The following is a 19,998-nucleotide window of genomic DNA, read 5'->3' as shown; positions in this document are numbered from 1 at the left end:
GTTGCTCAGTGGGAATTCTTTGCTCATTTTCATGTGCCTAGGCAGGCCGCAGATTGTGGCAGCGCTTCATTCCAGGAGCCTGTAGTGATAGAGGACACCCTTCCTGCTCCGGTGCTGTGGCTCAAGTTGGCGCTGTGCTTTTTTGTGCCGCCTGCCGTTGTCACGGCGTTGACCTGAGTTACCAAGCAGGAACACTAACAAGCTACGGACACCGAGGGGCGGGGGCAAAGGGTAGGGGTGAGGCTGAGAACAGAGGTGGGGGGGGGGGGATCTCTAGCTTGAGCATAAACAGGTCACCATGCAAATACTCCCGAAGATGCAAATATTATCCCACACCTCCCACCACACTAAAGCTGCACTATCCCCTACATTACATGCACCACTTTTTGGACAGTCAAGCATCGTAGCCAAGACCAAGGGAATTCCTCATGGAAAGAAATGTACTAAGCAACTAAGCAGAAACAATAATAATACAAGGCTATAAATAATAATGAACCAAGGAGAGAACAAAACGAGAGAGAAAAATGGCACGCAGGTGCAACTACTGTACATTCACTTCATTTGTATTCTTGAGATTTTGAGATTTAAATTATTTTTTTTTACGGTTGCAATAAATTAGTTTCTTTAGTTTCAGTTTTGTAAGGCGGTATAAAAGTAAAAAAAACACCAACCTTCTCGCAGCTCTGAGGGATGTAGGGGGTTTGATGCAGAACACAATGAAATGAGGAAAGGAGAAGAAAACAAGGGAAACACAGAGAGAGTAAAAAGGCCATGTTCAAGGCGTTCAAAATGCTACTGTGAAGGACGTCCTGTCACATGGGGACAGGGAGTCCGCTGCATCACCCTCATACCCTGGTTTAGAGGCAGACGTCTTAACTAGCACCACTTCAACATGTTAAGCATTTTGAGGGTTGAAATCATTTGCTATATTTAGCATATAATACAATCCTATCCCAGTCATGTGGTTGGCTTGTATCGAGTGCTAAGGATGAACATATATGTGCTAATTGTAGGTTGGGTTTTACATACAAATGTTCTGCATGTTGAAAATGCGAGCGATGCAAAACGTCCTAATATGATATCCAGAAAGAGATCGCTGTTCAATTTGGTCAATATCCACTTTCACTTTGTTCCACCCAATAAAATATCTGTTAACTCATCATTATTCAGTATTCTAAGTATCGTCATTGACTGTGATTTAAATGAATGATCTGTGATGATACTGCAAACCACAAGACTCGAACAGAATTAGAGATAATTGTTTTTAAAGAAAAATAGCTACAGCTGGCAATTAAAATATTCATATTAAATTCATGAAAAACGATTTTACTTCAAATAATAATAATATCCAATTGTGTTCAAAGATTGATTTAAAAATGTAACAATGGCCTTAATCTTATCAGTAAACACACAATAATATTATTACAATGGACTTAAACTATGTAATGTGACTTTCACATCGAAAGCCGAACCTCAAGACAGTTCATGATAATTGGAACAAAGATTTGTGATAGCTCAAGAAGGTGCTAAGAAGGCCACAATAGAGTGTTACCTTTCAAGGAAGTATCACTTATAAGAAAATCAGCAAATAAATGTGTGTGCGCTGATGCTATCACCATTAACTTAAATATTTAAATTGTTGCAAAAAAATAGCTGATTTTCAACATGTAGTTAAAAGTCATTATTTAGAAAATCTACATTTATCTGATAACTACATACAATCACTATTACATATAATCTCAGCACTTTTAAAACTGTATTGACAAAGAGTTAAAGGTGTCCTTCCAATGTTGCTCAAAAGAGAAAAAAGAAAAGAAACAGAAAGATCAGAGAGGATCTGCTACTATGAACAGAGGGGATTGGTGGAGGGATTGTCCACCCGTTTCCCCTCAAGGTACATTTGGGAGTAAAAGGCAATTAGTAGGTAAAACACACCAAGCAGTCAAGTCATTGGAGTTAGATAGGAAAAATAACAGAAAAACAGAAAACAGAACACACAGGTTCAAATCAGTGCAGGTAGGTCAAATAGAACAAAAGAGCCATACTTACAAGTACATCACTGGACACGGACATTTGGACTGGATCACTAACTCCAATACCCCAAATTACCCCGTTTTGAACACCCATCTCACCAGTTGTACAATAATATACCATACCAAATACCACTTTAATGTTTTCTTCTATTTATTTTTTCTTATCAGAATGTGGGTAACCTGCTTCCAAAGGAGAATACCGTTGTTGTTTTGTTGTCACTTTCCTACCTCTGACATATAGATTGGCGGGGGCAGAATAACGGGTTCCATCGTTGTTGGTGGCGACGCACTCGTACTTCCCCTGGTCGGACTCTTCGCTCTGCTCAATCTGGAGGGCCCCTGCGTGGGAATAGAAGGTAGGTGCCGGACACTATTGGTTTAGTGTCAGCCATTTTTTATATAGTTAACAAACTTTTTATTTTATTTTTTAAACTTGCTTGACTGGTCAGGGGCCAACATGTTATTGAAGCCCCATCACTCCTAGACTTGCTCTTTTTATGAATCGATGAGGGTACATCGTAAAATCGGCTACCATTGTAACTAGCGTAGAGGGATTTGTTTTTGTATCTGTAGGGATCATTTGCACAGAGGATAGTTTACTTCACCATTGACCAACACAACCTTATTTGTTTCGCAAATAGTCATTCTTCTTGTAACTTGACAGTTTTCCTCTAACATTACCCCAGCCTGATATATCAAATGTGTGTCATCTTTATTACATATTTTCTGTAATTATAAAAAGACATCAATCATGGATAGTTTTAGTCAGATAGCTTTACTTTCAGGCCTACAGAAATCTTAGGGGAACAACTAAACATTTAACAACCATGGAAAAATATTTAACATTTAACATTTACCTCATTGTTGACATCAGAGGATAAAAACCAACCTACATACATGTTGCAGGGTCTAAAAAGGCACTCAACTTTAATACCAGTGTGAAAATATGTCATAGTATAGCTCGACTTTGAGGGATAGGGGCAAGCCCTGCAATGTACAACATTTCACCGGACTGTCAATATGGGGATGAGTGAAACTGCTTCAAGGAAGCATGGATCAAACAAAAGAGGTTTACAGTATACAAAAGCAGCATAACAAGGGAGGACAATTCAAAAATTAATTTGGGTATGAATTTTAGCATATTCAATCACAGATCTAATATCAATCAAATAAATTTAGGACTTCATCTAGTCAAGGTCGGTTAGAAAAATGCAGCACTTACAAAAAAAATGAGAAAAAAAATGCTGCTGAGATATGTGAAAAAATACTCATCATAATATCGTATTACCAATATATCACCCTCTGTCACAAAATGTTTGACATGCAGATCTTGTCCAAAGAGCAAGAAATGTATGTCGGCACAACTTACAACCTTTTGACAACCCTTAGCTGAAAAATAAAATGCAATTGTATTAGAAGACAAAATTCAAAATGGTGGCCTTGATCCGACAAGAAGGCAACCAACCACTGCGTTAGCTTGTGAAAGCTACAAAAGACACCCATAAAAATCCACCAATGGGATCCGCAGTGTGGTGTCATATGACCAGGGGAAAAATGGCTTATGCATCAATCACTCTCCAATTCCCAAACGGCAAAAATGGACCTGCCAGGTCCTCGCCAGACTCAACTGTTTGCCTTCCCCCAAACCCTGAAGAATAAAAAAACGTCAAAAAGTAAAATAGCCTTCAAACCCAAGAAAAGTAAGAAAAATAGGTGAAAGAGGAAAAAAGCACCCGTAGAAACTTTATCAAAAAAGTAGTTGTTTGGGCTTTTTTTTACACAAGGTACAGGAGAGGAAAGCAAATAGAATAAATAAAAAAAAGGCTTGCAAAGATAGAAAGAATTCTTTGGGAGAAAAAAGCAGAGTAAAGGAAATGTTGTCTTCAGCATGCCTGCGTGATTCCACAGCATCTGTGCATAATTTTAGTGCTGAACAAGAGCAGCTAAGGGGGAAAAATGTTTGGTTGTTTTAGTTGGACAAAAAGAGGGACACATGAGCGCTATGGCCAAAAAGAAAACAAAAAAATGAAAGAACAATTAGAGTTTGAAAAAAAAGTTGTCATTGGATATGCTTCTTTGAGCCGGAGCAAGCATATCACAACTGAGTTTTTTGAAAAAGGCTCTTCAAATCAAAATTCAAAGGAGGAAATAAAGCATAGACAAAAAATGGAGATTGGATGGAGTCAACAGAACAGGACAAATAAGAAGGAAGGTCGATAATGGGAACGAAATGGGATTTGGAGTCGGGAAACAGGACAAAAATGAAGGCGGACGGGCGGATGGATGGGGCGACAGCAAGAATGAATTTGTTTTGTTCATTCTGTGAACATCAGTTCAGCACTCTTACCTCTTATTGGTGTACCACCTGGGTGGATAATATGAATGCAAATAAGATTAGAAAGAAGAATCATTAGTAGGAGAAGATACAGGCTGGGGGCTTTGGAAGAAGAATCAAATTAGACTTAACAGAGTACGTAAATAAAGCGGACTAGAGGAAAGAGAAATGAGAAAGAGAGAGAGAGCTAGAAAGAGAGAGAACTCTGTACTCTATTGGCAAAAAAAGACAGGATTCATCTTAGGAAGGTATCATAGGTCAGAGAAGGTCAGAGAACGTTGTACAGTGGTGTGCCACAGGGGAAGTGCCATTTTGGAAGTGGCATGGATTCTGAAGACCATCTACTGAAGGGAAGGCTTGGAAGAGTTTGAATATGAGAGGGAAGAGACTCGTTTAAGAGACCTGGAACCCTTTAGCTTGACCTAGTAATCGCTAAACATCTGCTTAAATCTCTGTAGTGGTAGTAGGCTATACAGTATTGAGTGAGGGAGTGAGTGAGTGAGTTTGTGAGTAGGTGAGTGAGTGATTGACCATACAGTGAGGGTAGATAGGTAGGTTTTATTACTAAGGTGGGGGATATGGCATCTACTGGGCTAAAGCTGGGTGAAATGTGTGTGCTCTGGAAAAGGTGCCTGTATTGCTTATAGGAAAGCTTTGTGGGGGGAAAGTATGTGTGCCACTAGCGTTATCTTTGTGTCTACACTAACTGTTAGTAAAATGCATGCCATGCATTTTATTAATAGTTATAACATGAAGAAAAATTAGTTGGGAGTGAAGTGTGCTTCAGAACTAAGCACTTACCAAAGGATTCTGTAGATTTAAATACGGAGAGAAGAAAGACAGCATAAAAATATTATTATATTCCTTAGGTTAAGTTACATTAGTTTTTTTGTCAGAGTTAAAACTTTATCAACTCTACGTCACAGGAAAATCAAAGTCGCACATTAAAAAAAGAGGGTTAATTTAAACATATTCCGTTAACAATAAGGTAAAGGAGGGTTAACAAGACATTTTAACAAAGGACAGCTGTGAAATCTGAAAAGGCAGGTGGTGAAACATAGAAGACTAATTGTACCAGAAGTAGTGCAAAATCTCAAATAGGAATGCTAATAGTAAATATTGCTAGCCAAACTACAAGTTAAGTAGCGCTAGCATATATCCGATGGATTCTGAATTTCTAATGCTTTACCGCATTAAAAGGAAACTTGGAATATTCAGAGGAATGGGATGAGGAAGTATTGGGAATAAGCCACAGTCAAAGAGAATAAAAATCTGGAGTCTACGTGGAAAGCAGGGAGTAGATCCAGAGAGAGTCAATAGGGGACTGGGAAAGCTAGACACAAGCGTCACACACTACTGTGGCTACTTAAGACCGGAAAACATTCCGGAAGGAATAGGTGCCTCGACTGAAGTTCTTATTTTCTGTTTTAATACAACGGTTAGTTTAAATCACAACAAAAAACGACAAAGAATTAGAAAAGGAAATAGCCTAAATGTCTTCCTATTCACTCCGTTCTGCAATTTTCTCTTGGAGCCTTGAAAAATAACAAAATGACTAAAAACCACGGGTGCTCCTTTGCAAGTTCTGAATGAAGCCCAATGTTGAATATTCATAGTTTTAGAGAAAACAAGAGATAAAAACAAAAGAGAATGGATCCATCAAACACTGCATCAAGGCAGTCAAAGGGAATCAACTAAACTTAACCAAAAGAAAATGAACTCGTCAGAAGAACAGTCACAGCAGTGAGCAATGTGGAAGTCAGACTGAAGCGGCAAAACACACAGAGACAACCGACGGAGCCATGACAACACCAGAGACAGGGATGGGAGGAACAGACGACACACACCAGGATACACACACACACAGTAGAGAAGGAAGAAGAAGCAGTAGAAACAATGCCATTACCTACAAAATCAAAGCCAAAGAAGAAGAGGAGAAGGAAAATGAGAGAACAGAAACGGAAGGGATTAGGGTACAAAAATGAAAGAGTACTCCCGGTTTAGTTCTGGTGGCGGAAGTGACACCCTACCTGATCTGAGCTGCTTGATACGTCCATTGTTGTTGGTGGTGTTGACGGGCAGGAAATCTTTGAACCAGGAGATGTCTGGGTCAGGGTTGCCGCTGGCGGCACAGAGCATGGTGGCCGTACGAGTTCGCTCTACCACTTTCAACTGGGGACCCATGTCAATGGTGGGGAAACCAGGGGGCAGTTGGTCCTCTGTGAAAACCAAGAGAAAACCATAGCTGTGAGCTTATTGAGTGCAAGTGAGAGGAGTGAGAGAGGAGAGAGCCAAAGGAAGATGGCAGAAATAATTACAAGCAATAGGAGAGAGAAAGAGAGGTAGACTGAGTGTGTGTGTGTGTGAGTGTGAGTGTAGAGAATTAGAATCAACAACAACATGTGTGTGAGTCAGAGAGAGACAGAGAGAGAGAGAGAGAGAGAGAACAAGGCAAAGTGGCATATAGAGAGATGTGTGCATTGTGTTCATACTATTGTCAAGTTCTAAACAGTTATTCAGTGACATCATACTACTGAGATATACTTTGCTGAAACATTCCCTTTATTTACCAGGCTATTATATTGACATGGACAGAAAATAAAAATAATATGGAGATTGAACATTTAGATAACCACTAGTCTCACAATATTCAGCAAGGCTCTGTATTCACAAAATGTGACACAAAACGTAACAGCTTTTTTAGACAGTTGACACTTGACAATGGGTGTGTTTTGAGTAGTTGTACTGTATCGAGCGTGTTTACAAGTGCATATTGGATGGTGTGACAGGAGGGTGTGCATGTGTCTCTGCCACATTGCGTAAGCTTGTCTCTTCCCTGTATCCACCACAAAGTGCTGCTATTAGAAAGGGGGGCTGCTCCCCTTCCTGTTCTCTGAGATGCGAGACAAGATAACTACCGCAGCTCCAGCTCCTGTGCAAAAAAATAATCATTTTAACCAAACAAAGACAATCAAAGGCCTACATCAGCTTGTCTGGCCCCTTGAAGCTCTTAGCAGGAAGCTGACTTCCTTTCACAGTGAGAGAAGACTTACAGAGAGCACTGGGTAACATATCCCATCCAAAATGGCTATTGCTTTAGCTTTGTTCAGGTAGCCGCTATTGCTAAAGTGCTAATATGGAACATGGTTGGCATACCAATGAGGCTGAAGCACACCTTAAAGCTTCGCTCTCCCTGTTGTGATATGCCTAATTAGCGTCTTTCCCTCCCTTCTCTCAAACGCCACCTATTTCGAGTCGCTCTCTTCATTAAAGTTTCATGAGACACACTTCAGGATGGAAACAGCTTTGAGCAGCCGCTGTCTCTGTGCAGCCGACGATAGCCGTGGCTGCCTTCCAATGATGCTTTCGGGTATCTGGCAGGAGAGGATACCTTGGTGGGTAAATCCTTTTCAAGAATTGGACTTCATTACAAATGAGGAACTTTGTTTTGAGCTTCTTAACTTCCCCTCTTCAAGTTAGTGTCCCAACCTGAACCAAGGTTTACTTTAACGATTGGATGCTATTTATGAGGGCATAAGCACAGAAATAGAATGACATTCTATTGATATTCACATAGGTTTGACTGTCAACTGCTAAAAAATCAACTTGGGGAGTGTCTTTGGGGTGGCTGAAACTAATTGTCAAGTCTTTGTGATTCAGAGTAATTGCAATTAAGGAAAGGGGTAAGGAATCTTATGACAACACTATTTCAAGTGTCATTAGCAATACATGTCACAAACACACAGTTTAGCATAAATCCTCAATCCAAGGTGGTACGTATGACGTATCCTAAGTATATTCTTCTTGATCATTGGCCATTAAGGAAATGAGGTATGCCCTGGGGGTTGGTCCTACTAAACGTTTGCTGGCGTCGTGTTTCCTCGTCCTACGCGAAGACCCTCACGCTCACACAACCTTGAATGTGTTCCTCATTAGTCGATAAATACCACAGCTTAGTGCGCCACTAATTTTAGCTCCATTGCGGCATATTGAGCTACCTGTTGGGGAGACACTACGGGCTACGTGCACTCTATTAACACCTTGAGTTACAAATCAATCACGCTGCAAGCAAATGGAGAGTAGAAACTGAGGCAACTAGTGACAGAGAGAGGGAGAAGGACACGAGAAAGACTCACAGCGTGTGCTAAGAAGAAATACAAAACGTCCACTGTTGTTTAGTATGGAGTCTGTATCGTATGGAGTCTATATAGTACGGAGGCTATTATATAAAAAGAAGTCACGACAAGACATGCTCTCTCATTGCATGGTAATTATCCATAGCTAAAGGCAGGGATTTGGTATCAGATAAGGCTATAAAATGTGAATGTTGGATACTCATGCAGGCCCATCAAATGCAATACTGATAGTCTAGAATCTGTACAACGAAATGATCAGGAGTCTGGTTATTAGTCAAATGGCTTACTTTTAGTTGTTAACAACAATTATGAGAATAAGTTATGAGAAAAATAGGGAGCCTAACATTAACATTTCTCTCACAAATATGTAATACTTAAAAACTATTTAGAAAAATGCCACCTCTCATGACTTAGGGGCATACAGATAAGAATGCTGGGCAAGAAGAAAGCCTTAAAAGCTTAGCTTTGCGGATTAATACATCAAATGTGACAATACATCTACTGGTTACAGCCGTTGCCCACACTGCATAAAAGAAAACGGTTTTAGATTCCAAGTAAAAATAAAAAAAGAAGACAGGAAAAAAAGAAAAGGTCGGTACATTTCTCTTTCATAAAAAGAACCTCTGTGTTAAAGTGCCATTAAAGAAATAGCCTAATGAAAGAGAATGGGTTTGCAGAGGTGTTTCATTTGAAAGGAGGGAGAGGAGGAGGAATTAATTGTGCGAGGTAGCTCCCACTCCCGAGCCTCCCACAGCCCGTTGCAAGGTCGAACGGAAAAATCAGTTGATTTCTAAAGCGAATCAAAAGCTACCTGCTGGAACACAATAGCCAGGAACATGCCTCGGAATATGGACGCATGTTGAATATCATAATGGGATGTGACAATCCGTGCAGCCTAAAAAACAACTCTGTCGAAAAGTACAATGTATCGTTGAAGGGACATAAAGGTGCTCAGGAGATCATCATTTAGCCTTTCTCTGAGCAATCAAAGTTGCTCTCATGCTTGGCAAAAGCAATAACCTTGGAAAGTCAGCTCCATGTTTAAATATATCCACTGTAAGGTCTTTGTCAGTATTATATTGTTTGACACCATATCAACTAAGTGTGAGAGATCTAAGGTATGTCATAGCATTTTTCTTTCATGTCAGACAAACCGCTGTATTGCCTGTTCAATTTGTTGCCTATGATGCTGTCTTGTAGACTACGCTGTTACAGTATCCACTACACGCTGCACAATTTGAAGTGAAGTAATGTTCAAGGATGCCTTGGCATCCCTGTCATTTCCCTTTGGTTCAACTCCAATAACATATGGGCAGCTGAGACTGCTGTATTGGTCGGTCTGAAACCAATGATCTGGTAACAAAACGTTTTCTGGCCTTTTGAACACATTCCTGCGGACCTCACAATATGATTTACAGTCCTTTTGTGCAGTCGTGCTCCTCCAGAACAGCTAAGTTGTCATGACATCAGCTGTGAGGTTTCTGCAGACACTGCCCGACCATAACTCTAAAACTACCCTAGGTGATACAACAATATCTTCCCACAGTCCCTTTTCGCCTTCCTCTGCCTCTCCCAGTACATTCGTTTACCTCACAGAATAAACTAGCATTGCGCTAATAAATAAAGGAGGAACTGAAACACCTTTCCTCCACTTCTGGTGTGATTAACAACTCAAATCGTCCGAAGCTGCGGCAGCATTTTCTTCAGGAGGCCGAGAGAACCAAATTAAACAAGAGTAATCGCTAGTTCATTTATGTGGCAGACCTGATGTTTGTTGTATGCCTTTTTGAAAAACTGTGGAGTTACAGACACAACAAATAATAAACAATTAATGAATTAATCAAAGGGGGCAGAGCGGATAGCAATTTGACCATGTGCTATGTTTGCAGTTCCGCGAATAGTCAGGGCTTGGGTTGGGTTTTCGACTTGCGGTTACATAAATGATCAACCCGGGCTAATTCATTACCACTCAGGGAACTATTGGCTGTTTCCTGTGATAGAATTGGAAATTGGATAAGTTTTAATTTGTGTTTGTGTGTGCACACTTGTGTAGCACATGGGCATGTGTAAAACGTACTATTCAGCCTGAGGCGTCCCCATTTCCGCCAGCAATTAGCTAGCTTTTTGCGTGGCGCAGACTGGTAAGACGCTTCAGGAGGGTGGTCACGTGTGCTAGCAAGGCAGAGGTCCCGAGTTTGCCAGGTATGGGCTGAATCGTGAGGAAGTGGTACTCGCTAAGCAAGCAGCATGATGTCCTTTACACTTGTATGTGCTAATGTTTGTGAGTGTGTTCTCTGTGTGTCTGAGTACAGCATGCATGACATCACCATTCTCTGTGGATTGAAGTAAAACGTGAAATGCAGCATAAAGGGGCCTCTGTGCGGTTTCTTTTTCACGTCACTGGAAGAAAAAAACCTGAAAGCTCAAGGACAGTTTCAGACAAGGGAAGTTTTATAACTTTGCTCAAGACCATACTGTATTCAACAATGGATCTACACACTAAATGAGATGGAGGGGAGTAATGCTGAAGTCACCTTCGAAAGAAATGCTGAGCACTGGTGCTTGATATAAAAGGACTCCCAATGACAATTTGCACACATTAACCAGTCAGGCCATCAGGCACTATAGGAACCTGGTGCCAAGTATGCGAGGGTAGGAAAAAAAGACATTGGCTCAAATAGTACCTCAGTGAGCATATTTTCACAAAATACATGAGGTCATTGGACATAAGCTCAGGCTATTAGCAAATGATGTCTATCGTTCACTCTTATGTCTCTGCAGTGTCTCCCTAACAACATGCTTCTCTACAATGACAAGGGTAGCCATACAAGTATATTAAAAAAAACACTCATTTGGTAACACTAACCAGCCCTGTAAATGTCTCAACTACCACCACCAAACCCCTCTCCCCTAACCCCAAAGAACTCTCAGAAAACACGCTGGCATGACACCCCCTTTGCACAGTCATGTAATTACAACAGACAAACATAAGTAATATTCTCCTTGGGAGGACCGCTAATTAAATCTGGCTAATTTGAGTCTCGACAGACCAGACTAACATTTGGGATGTGATTAGTTACTGTTTACCCGACCAACTTAGCCCAGTTTGCGTAATGGTGTATAGAGGGAGAGAGGAGGGGGAACCCTGTTTACAGAACGTTGAGGGCCTAATGTGGTTATCTCGACGGGAAGCGATTCATTAGCACAGCGAGGTGACAGTGCAGCTGAACCAAGGGGCTGAATGTCTAGCTCAACGTTGACAGAAGATTAACAGAACGATTATACACCACTTCTTTGACAGACAGCTTCCTGTTGACACTCCAAAGACTTGACCTGGGGAGAGGAAGTCAGGAAGAGTGCACTTCCTGTGTGACATTCTTTGTCACCCTCACATGATCCTGACTAGAATATTGGGTTGTGGAATATTGTGTAAATCTGTCAGTCAACACTTCTAATACAGCGATGGTAGGGGCATAGGTTTCCATAAATCACATTGCATTCAACTCCAAAATTACCTAATAAGTACAAAGGGATGTGAGGAAAGGAAATAAGCCTTTGCTGTGGTGCAGTGTACTCTCCCCCCCAAAAAATGAATCCATAAAGACATAAACCTTTCCGGTCACATTCCGGCTTTAATTTCGTGCCTGCCGCACGGGGATTGGATCCAGTCAGGTCTTTTCCCCCCCAGGCGGAACGAAACTTTTCACCCCAGGCTTGAGGTTATTCTTCTGGGAAAATCCCCGCAGGCCATAATAAGATATATTTGTTGGACGTATTTGAGCGGATACAATCTACTTAAAGAGGCTGTCACAGGTCAGTTGCTGTGAGCCCACGCAGGAGAAAGAGCGTGCTGAGACGCATTGTGGTTTGGGAATCCCTCCTGCCTGAAAATGGCGGATTATCGGAATGCTGGAATGTCAGCGGGGGAACTCTTCAAGTGTGACACCCATCCGTTTAAAATGTCTCACTCCTTTTAGCTTTGTTGTACAGCATGCCCAGCTTAGGATGCGCTCTTAGTCTTCTTCTCGGTGTTCGCGAGATAAAGGTTTTTCAGCCAGCACAAAAAGCCCACAAAACATTTTCCATTTCCTTTTAAATGTGACAGTAAACTATTTGCTTTTCTCCGTAAATGCCACAGCAGCGTCAACCACAGGCGTTTCTTCCCGCAGTATAGCGTGTAATGTGCAGTTAAGGCACACTAATTAGAAATGTATCTGCTATCAAAACGCCATATAATGGAAGCAACAGCCTGGAAGATGAAGAATTTCCCCAGGTTAGTAGTGTTAACCAACTGTCTCTTTTGCTTCTGTAACACTCCTCCAATGACAATTGAGTTGGCCTGGCTTGCTGATTGGGCATTTATTGTAAATGGGTTCTAATTAAGTATTGGTTGCTTTATGGACTTGGACAATAGTGACCTACAAGTGCAGGCATGCAACGCACACAGATCAGCGAGAGAGAGAGAGAACGAGAGAATGAAAGACAGAGTGCAGTGACCTCGGGAGAGGACTCAATGGAAATGGTCTTAGCGTATGAAAAATGATGCCGGAGCACCGGATAAATCATGTAATAAATCATCTCTCAGGACATAGATGAAGGAGTGAAATCTGCAGGCCGAATACATCTGCCAGAAAAGGCCATCTAAGGATGACTGGAGCCATGACGCACTCAGGACTTGACCATAATCCCAGGACGCTGGCAGATGTCCAACAGTGTGGGACGTGTGGGTAAATTCCTTTCGACAAAGACGACGGACTGTGCAACACTAACGTTATAGAGTTCATCTGTTTCAATACAGCATGTGACCCAGGTGTTTACGTAGCAGTGTAGCATGCCTAGGATTTGGTATCCTTTTGTGATGGAAAAACAGTGTTTATTTTGTTTGGCCATGGACTACAGTATGTTACTTGAAGGTGCTTAATGGTTGAGACAAACTTTTGAAGAAAAATAAGCAATGTTGTGTGGAATTGAATAGAACAGCTTATTGTACAATGATGGCAACATTTCCATAAAGTCCAATACAAACGTGTTAGTACATCAACTAAATGGCAAACCTGAATCCTCTTCAACAAAATGTTCCTCTCTCTGCACCAGTTCAACTGATGTATTCAATTATGTTGTTTTTGGCATTTGAGGCGGAACTGTTAATTATGCTTTTGTTTCCTCTCAAGCAAAATTACTCGACCAAATGTAAGAGTTCTTCGTGAACAAAGGCAGACACTAATGCCTCTTTGTGTTAATCGTATGACGCCATTTGCTCTCCTTTTCTCTATCTCTCAATCTCTGTTTTCCCCTACATCTTTCACAGTCCCGATGTTGTCTTCCCCCACACTCTACTTACAAGGCGCAGTTCTCAAAGCGGTAAAAATGTGATATTTTACAGTCGAGCACATCAACGATGACAGGCCTCTAAATCTACCCACCTTTGCTTTATCAGCAACGTACAGCTGGGTTGGGATATTCCAAAATGTGACAGTTCCACCTCAAAGAGAGCCTTTTGATAGACAGACTAGAGCTGTATTTCTCCACATATCCATCCATCATTTTGTCCGTATCCCTTTACAGAGGTGAAATTTGTCCCTGTATGAATTTTTGGACCCTGAAAGTGCATTGTGATGTCACTCACATATTACTGAATTATCGTGCATGCACAGATGTTTGACTGAGGAAACACTCTTCTTACTTACTCCACTTCGATACCGAAGTGATTTTTACATAGCAGGTTAGGAGAATTAACCTAGCAGGTTAGGAGACTGAGGTTAAGGTGAGGAAAAGGGTCTGTATTGCAAAAATGGCTTTGTATTGCTTGAAAATAGTTTGTCCATGTTTGACTGTGATTTAAATGAGCTTCTTTGAAACAGGAAATAGGACGACAGGCTAAGAGAGAAATTAGATTTCCCTTATAAACATACCCTTCCCGGGTTATTTTGGCCAAAGGAAATCTGCTTTAATACAATTTATATCTTATAATGAAATAAATTGATTTCAAAATTGATGTATTATTCATGTTTCAGTGCAGAACATGTGGAGGAAGCAAAGAATGAATAAAGGGTCTAGAATTGACACAATATAAAACAGTCATAACAATTTCCTGATGCTGACATCTTGGTTTCACAGGCCTTCTGTCTCTGTCACTGTCTGAAACAGGAAAGCTATCACCTTAATTATGCTTTTGTGACACATCCAAAATGTATGGTCACATTTTCTATGTTTATTTGTGTTAAACAGATAATAGTTCATGTGAAGCAGGAATTGTACAATGTTTGACGCATCACAACCGATAAAAGGTGTGCTGACGGTGTGGTCTCGATATGGACTAGGATAATGGTTGTGTGTGTGTGTTTGTGTGTGTTAGAGAGAGAGATTAGGCTTGAGTTCTTTGGCGTGAATGGCTATTGGCCACTAGGAGTTTTGCGATACTGACATTGTCAATCGACTTCTCTTTACTGATAGCACATCAGCGCAAGCTACTCAAACACAACACATCCCTTTAATACACACTGCTGTCCACAAAGGGCTTGTTTAAGACTCAGTGACTGAGAAAATTGTAATAACATGTATGCCCATCACACTGGAACTGGATCCGCCTCGATTGTGGGATTCTGTTGGATTCCTTGTCAGATTATAAACGTCTCAATGTCACCTCGGACAGAATACTTGGGAGTACGTCAGATGCAAGTGAAAGTGATGATCTTTGACCATCAATGGAGTCAAGTATCTCACGGAGGGGCTGGTGTAGCAAACCATGCAGAGAAACACACGTCAAAACTGCCACTGAGAACTACAAGGTTCTCAAGGTTGGGATGGAGCACTAAATATAATTCAAGACAGCACACACCACATACAGTACAATAACAGTTCCCAAAATAGTATTTGATGTTTACATCGAGATATGTCAGATAGATCATGTGACTGAATGAATTATATTGGTGTATTGCAGCAACATATTCGTCTGATTAGGGCATTACATTTAGGAATTTAAATCCATCCTATACAACATCAGATGATATGCTTCAAGCCACATCACTCGACTTCATGACTAGCAACATCCCCCCGTAAGCTTCCTTACATCAAAAGGCATTATATAACCGTCAAAGTACTAATACAATCATGGCAGACGCAATCCTCATAACCAGCACTTAGTAAACGAGGCACAGCATGCATGGGGGATTTCCCAAATATATAATTCAGGCTTGTACCTGGTAGACCAGTACAAAGCTCAGAGAACACAAACTGCCTTAAAACACAGCAGGGTTTTTTGGGCTCCAGTCTTTTTTTGAGGGGGGGGGGGTTCTAAACTAATTTTAGTCATTGATGTTACATCGTGGGAAGTCATTGATGTTACATCGTGGGAAGTCATCCGCATTTGATAACATCTGATCGGTGAAAATACTACACTAGTGGCATTGAAGCAAAAAAGAAAGGGGGGGTTAAATAAAATCTTCCCAACAATTGACATTCACAAATGCATGCGGGAATTGTCGGTGCTCCGTAATCCCCTGGGGATTTGGAGAGCAAATGAATAGTTCAACTTTGCAGTGAAAGCCCCTGGCCCAGTTACCTCGGCTGTGTAAACATCTGGGATTGGGTGACCCTGGGTAAACAGTATCAGGTATTTGGAACAGTGAGCCAAGTACAGCTGGTGTTGATAGTCGTGTAATCGCACCATGCGTTGAGTAATAGACAGCATCTCGACAAATTAGCAGACATTGGGACCCTATACAGTAATGTTTGGGAAGCACTGATACTATCTATGCAGTATGTAACTGAGTTACGTGTGATATAGTTGTAACTGGTGAGTGTATTCAAGGTCCTACAAGCAGACAGTAAAGGCAATTAAACAATTGTACAGTAGGAAAAAATCGATTATTTTGCCTATTTCCAAGTGCAGTAGTAAGGGACTGTGGTATTTCTACCATGCCTCCCAAACAGAGATTGGCATCAACTGTACCCTGCACAACAAATGTTCCTCTTAAAAAATATGCAGCTAATTTACAGACCACAAAGGTAAATTTGTGAAAATCGCTGGGACTGAGTGCATTTTCAACTTCTGCTGTGTTTTTCACCTTCCATCGCCTGTGGGTTTGAACAGGATGAGTTGTGAAATTGTGTCCGGTATGCTCATTAACATAATGTATCAGCTTTGACAAGAGGCTAGGTATCCCATTACAAATGTGCATGGGAATTTCTTTAGCATGGAGAGTAAGGGAGGGAGAGAGGGAGTCATGGAGGGAGTGAGTGTGGGAGGGAGGGAGGGAGAAAAAAGGGGGAAAGTGAGGCAGAGAGAGAGGAAGGGAAGGTGAGAGAGAGAGAGAGAGGGAGAGACGGAGTGTCACGACTCCTGCCGAAGTTGGCTCCCCCGTTCGGGCGGTGCTCAGCGGTCGTCCTCACCGGCCTACTAGCCGCCACGGATGACTTTTCTGTTAGTTTTGTCTTATGAGTTGCACCTGTTTCCGATGTGTGTTTCTTGATTTGTTTCCGTATTTAAGATTGTGGAACCCTCCCTTTGTTGTGCAGGATTATTTTTGTGTTCACGTTTGTGTCATAGGTGTTGTTGTGCTCCGGACCGTGTTTACCCTGTGTTTGGGTTGGTCAGCGTTTGCGCCCTGTGTTTTGGGCATTACAATTTTCGGTGCCAGAATAAAGTTAATTTTCCCCCTGGAAGTCTCTGCTCTCTGCACCTGATTCCTACCTACACACATAGTCAGCCGTGACACGGAGAGAGTAGGGAAGAGAGAGAGGTTAGAAGGTGGGGGAGGAGAAAGCTCTCTAACCTAAGCCATTCTGTCTCGGTGAAAAATAGCATCCTCTCCCCACTCGCTCTCTCCACTGATTGTTTTCTTATAAATCCCCTTTGAGATTCCATAATTCATTGAATGGTTCTTATTTGCTATTAAAACACACTCGGCTAATGCGTAAGATTATGGGGACTCTGTTGCAGAGTCAATCAATTAATCATTGGCTGCTTTATTTTCTATTTTCCAAAACCTCACTCACAGAAGAACACTCACAGTCATTCTTCATTCAGGATGACACTGAAAAACTTGCATTTAAAAGTCCAGGAGTCTATGCATAGAAATGAGGTTTAAAACCGATTAGCTAACAACAATAACATTCCTTTACTGCAAATTATTATGGATTAATAATTGTGCCACCACCCAGCCGCGAGCTGTCTGGTGGCACAAACCTATCAGACTACCTAAATACCTTCTATGCTCGCTTCGAGGCAAGCAACACTGAACCATGCATGAGAGCACCAGCCGTTCTGGATGACAGTGTGATAACGCTCTCTGTAGCTGATGTGAATAAGACCTTTTAAACAGGTTAACATTCACAAGGCCGCAGGGCCAGATGGATTACCAGGATGCGTACTAAGAACATGTGCTGACCAGCGTCTTCACTGATATTTTCACCCTCTCCCTGACCCAGTCTGTAATATCTACATGTTTCAAGCAGACCACAATAGCCCCAGTGCCGAGTACGCCAAGGTAACCTGACTGAATGACTATCGCACTGTAGCATTCACATCTGTAGTCATAAAACACTTTGAAAGGATGGTCATGGCGCACATCAATGGTATGGGCCCTCAGATCCTCAAAAAGTTCAACAGCTACACCATTGAGAGCATCTTGACTGGCTGCATCAATGCTTGGTATGGCAACTGCTCGGCATCCGACCGCAAGGAGCTACAGTGCGTATGGCCCAGTACATCACTAGGGCCGAGCTCCCTGCCATCCAGAAACTCTATACAAGGCGGTGTCAGCCATCCAAGTCATAGACTCTTCTCTCTACTACCGCACGGCAAGCAGTACCGGAGCACCAAGTCTGGGACCAAAAGGCTCCTGAACAGCTTCTACCCCAAAGCCATAAGACTGCTGAACTATTTGCGTTGACCCCTTTTGTTTTTTGCACTGACATTCTTGCACTGGCTCTATAACACTCACTGGACTCTACCCCCACTCTCATACATACTACACTGACACTCCAACAGACATATACAAACACACTCACACACTAAACATACATATTGACGCCACATACACACTCACACATAGAAACACTTTCACACTCTTCACATACGCTGCTGCTACTCTGTTTATGATCTATCCTGATTGCCCAGTCACTTTTATCCCTATTTACATTATGCACATTATTCCTCAATTACCTCAACTACCTCGTACCCTTGCACATCAACTCAGAACCGGGACTCCTTGTACATAGCCTCGTTATTGTTGTTCTATTGTGTTACTATTTACACCCCCCCCCCTAATATTTTCTTACTTTTTAACTCCGCATTGTTGTGAAAGGGCTCGTCCGTAAGCATTTCAAAGTAAAGTCTACACCTGTTGTATGTGACTAATAAACATTTATTTTAATTGTATATTTTTAAAACTTTTCCCCCCGCATAAATGTACGCAAAACACTAGCTCTTGTCAATACCAGGACAAATGACTGCTCTTTTAATATGAGAGATTCATTACGAGGACAAACGGTCTTTCGCAGAAACGGCCTCTTCCACACACTGTTCCTCCATGCCTGCAGTCCCTGTAGCCCAGTCACCAATCTGTCATGGCCAGTAGCTAGTAGATTACATCAGCTGACCTGAGTGCAACAGAAATGAACAGGTAACTGCCAAAATAAAGGAAACACCAATTTACAGTGTCTTTTTTAAATTTAACTAGGCAAGTTAGTTAAGAACAACTTCTTATTTTCAATGACAGTGGGCAGAATGACAGATTTTTGGCTTGTCAGCTCAGGGACTTGAACTTGCAACCTTTCATTTGCTAGTCCAACACTCTAACCACTAGCCTACACTGCCAACCCTTGGGTGCAGGGCATTGGGCCATGATGAGCCAGAACAGCTTAAATGCACATTGGCCTAGATTCTACAAGTGTCTGGAACTATATCGGAGGAATGTGACACCAATCTTCCACAAGAAATTCCATAATTGTGTGTTTTTTTGATGGTGGTGGAAAATGCTATCTCAGGCACCACTCCAGAATGTCCCATAAGTGTTCAATTAGGTTGAGATCTGGTGACTGAGACGGCCATGGCATATGGTTTACATCATTTTCATGCTCATCAAACCATTCAGTGACCACTTGTGGATGACAATGACTACTCTGTGGATGACAATGACAACTCTGAGCATTGTCATCCTAAGGGGTCATATCCATGGTAGCCAAATAATGGCCTGCTCAGCATTTGTATACATGACCCTCATCATGATGGGGATGTTAATTGATTAATTAACTCAGGAACCACACCTGTGTGGAAGCACCGGCTATCAATATACTTTGTATCTCCCATTTACTCAAGTGTTTCCATTATTTTGGCACTTACCTACCTGTATGCAATGCCACTGCACTGCTGGCAAGGGGCCTGTGCGTATTCTCAGAGCTGCGACATTCATAAACATGATAAGTTGGCCATGATATCCCTCTATTTACACTTAAGCACAGAGAGCAGAGCGAGAGAGAGGGGGGGTAGGTA

The 19,998-nt window shown here is 41.6% G+C and overlaps 1 protein-coding gene across 1 annotated transcript in view; it reads right to left on the bottom strand.

Moving 5' to 3' along the window:
* LOC115138079 (receptor-type tyrosine-protein phosphatase delta-like) overlaps positions 1 to 19,998 on the bottom strand; it is a 206,512-nt gene that overhangs the window by 75,616 nt on the left and 110,898 nt on the right. The window contains 2 exon segments of the mRNA XM_065025473.1: positions 2,262 to 2,372; positions 6,399 to 6,587. Coding sequence (XP_064881545.1) covers positions 2,262 to 2,372; positions 6,399 to 6,587 — 300 coding nt within the window.

The sequence above is a fragment of the Oncorhynchus nerka genome, linkage group LG12 (assembly GCF_034236695.1).
Source record: "Oncorhynchus nerka isolate Pitt River linkage group LG12, Oner_Uvic_2.0, whole genome shotgun sequence".
NCBI classification, from domain to species: Eukaryota; Metazoa; Chordata; class Actinopteri; order Salmoniformes; family Salmonidae; genus Oncorhynchus; species Oncorhynchus nerka.
Note: the sequence above shows the minus strand (reverse complement) of the source record. Positions and strands in the feature narration are given on the sequence as shown.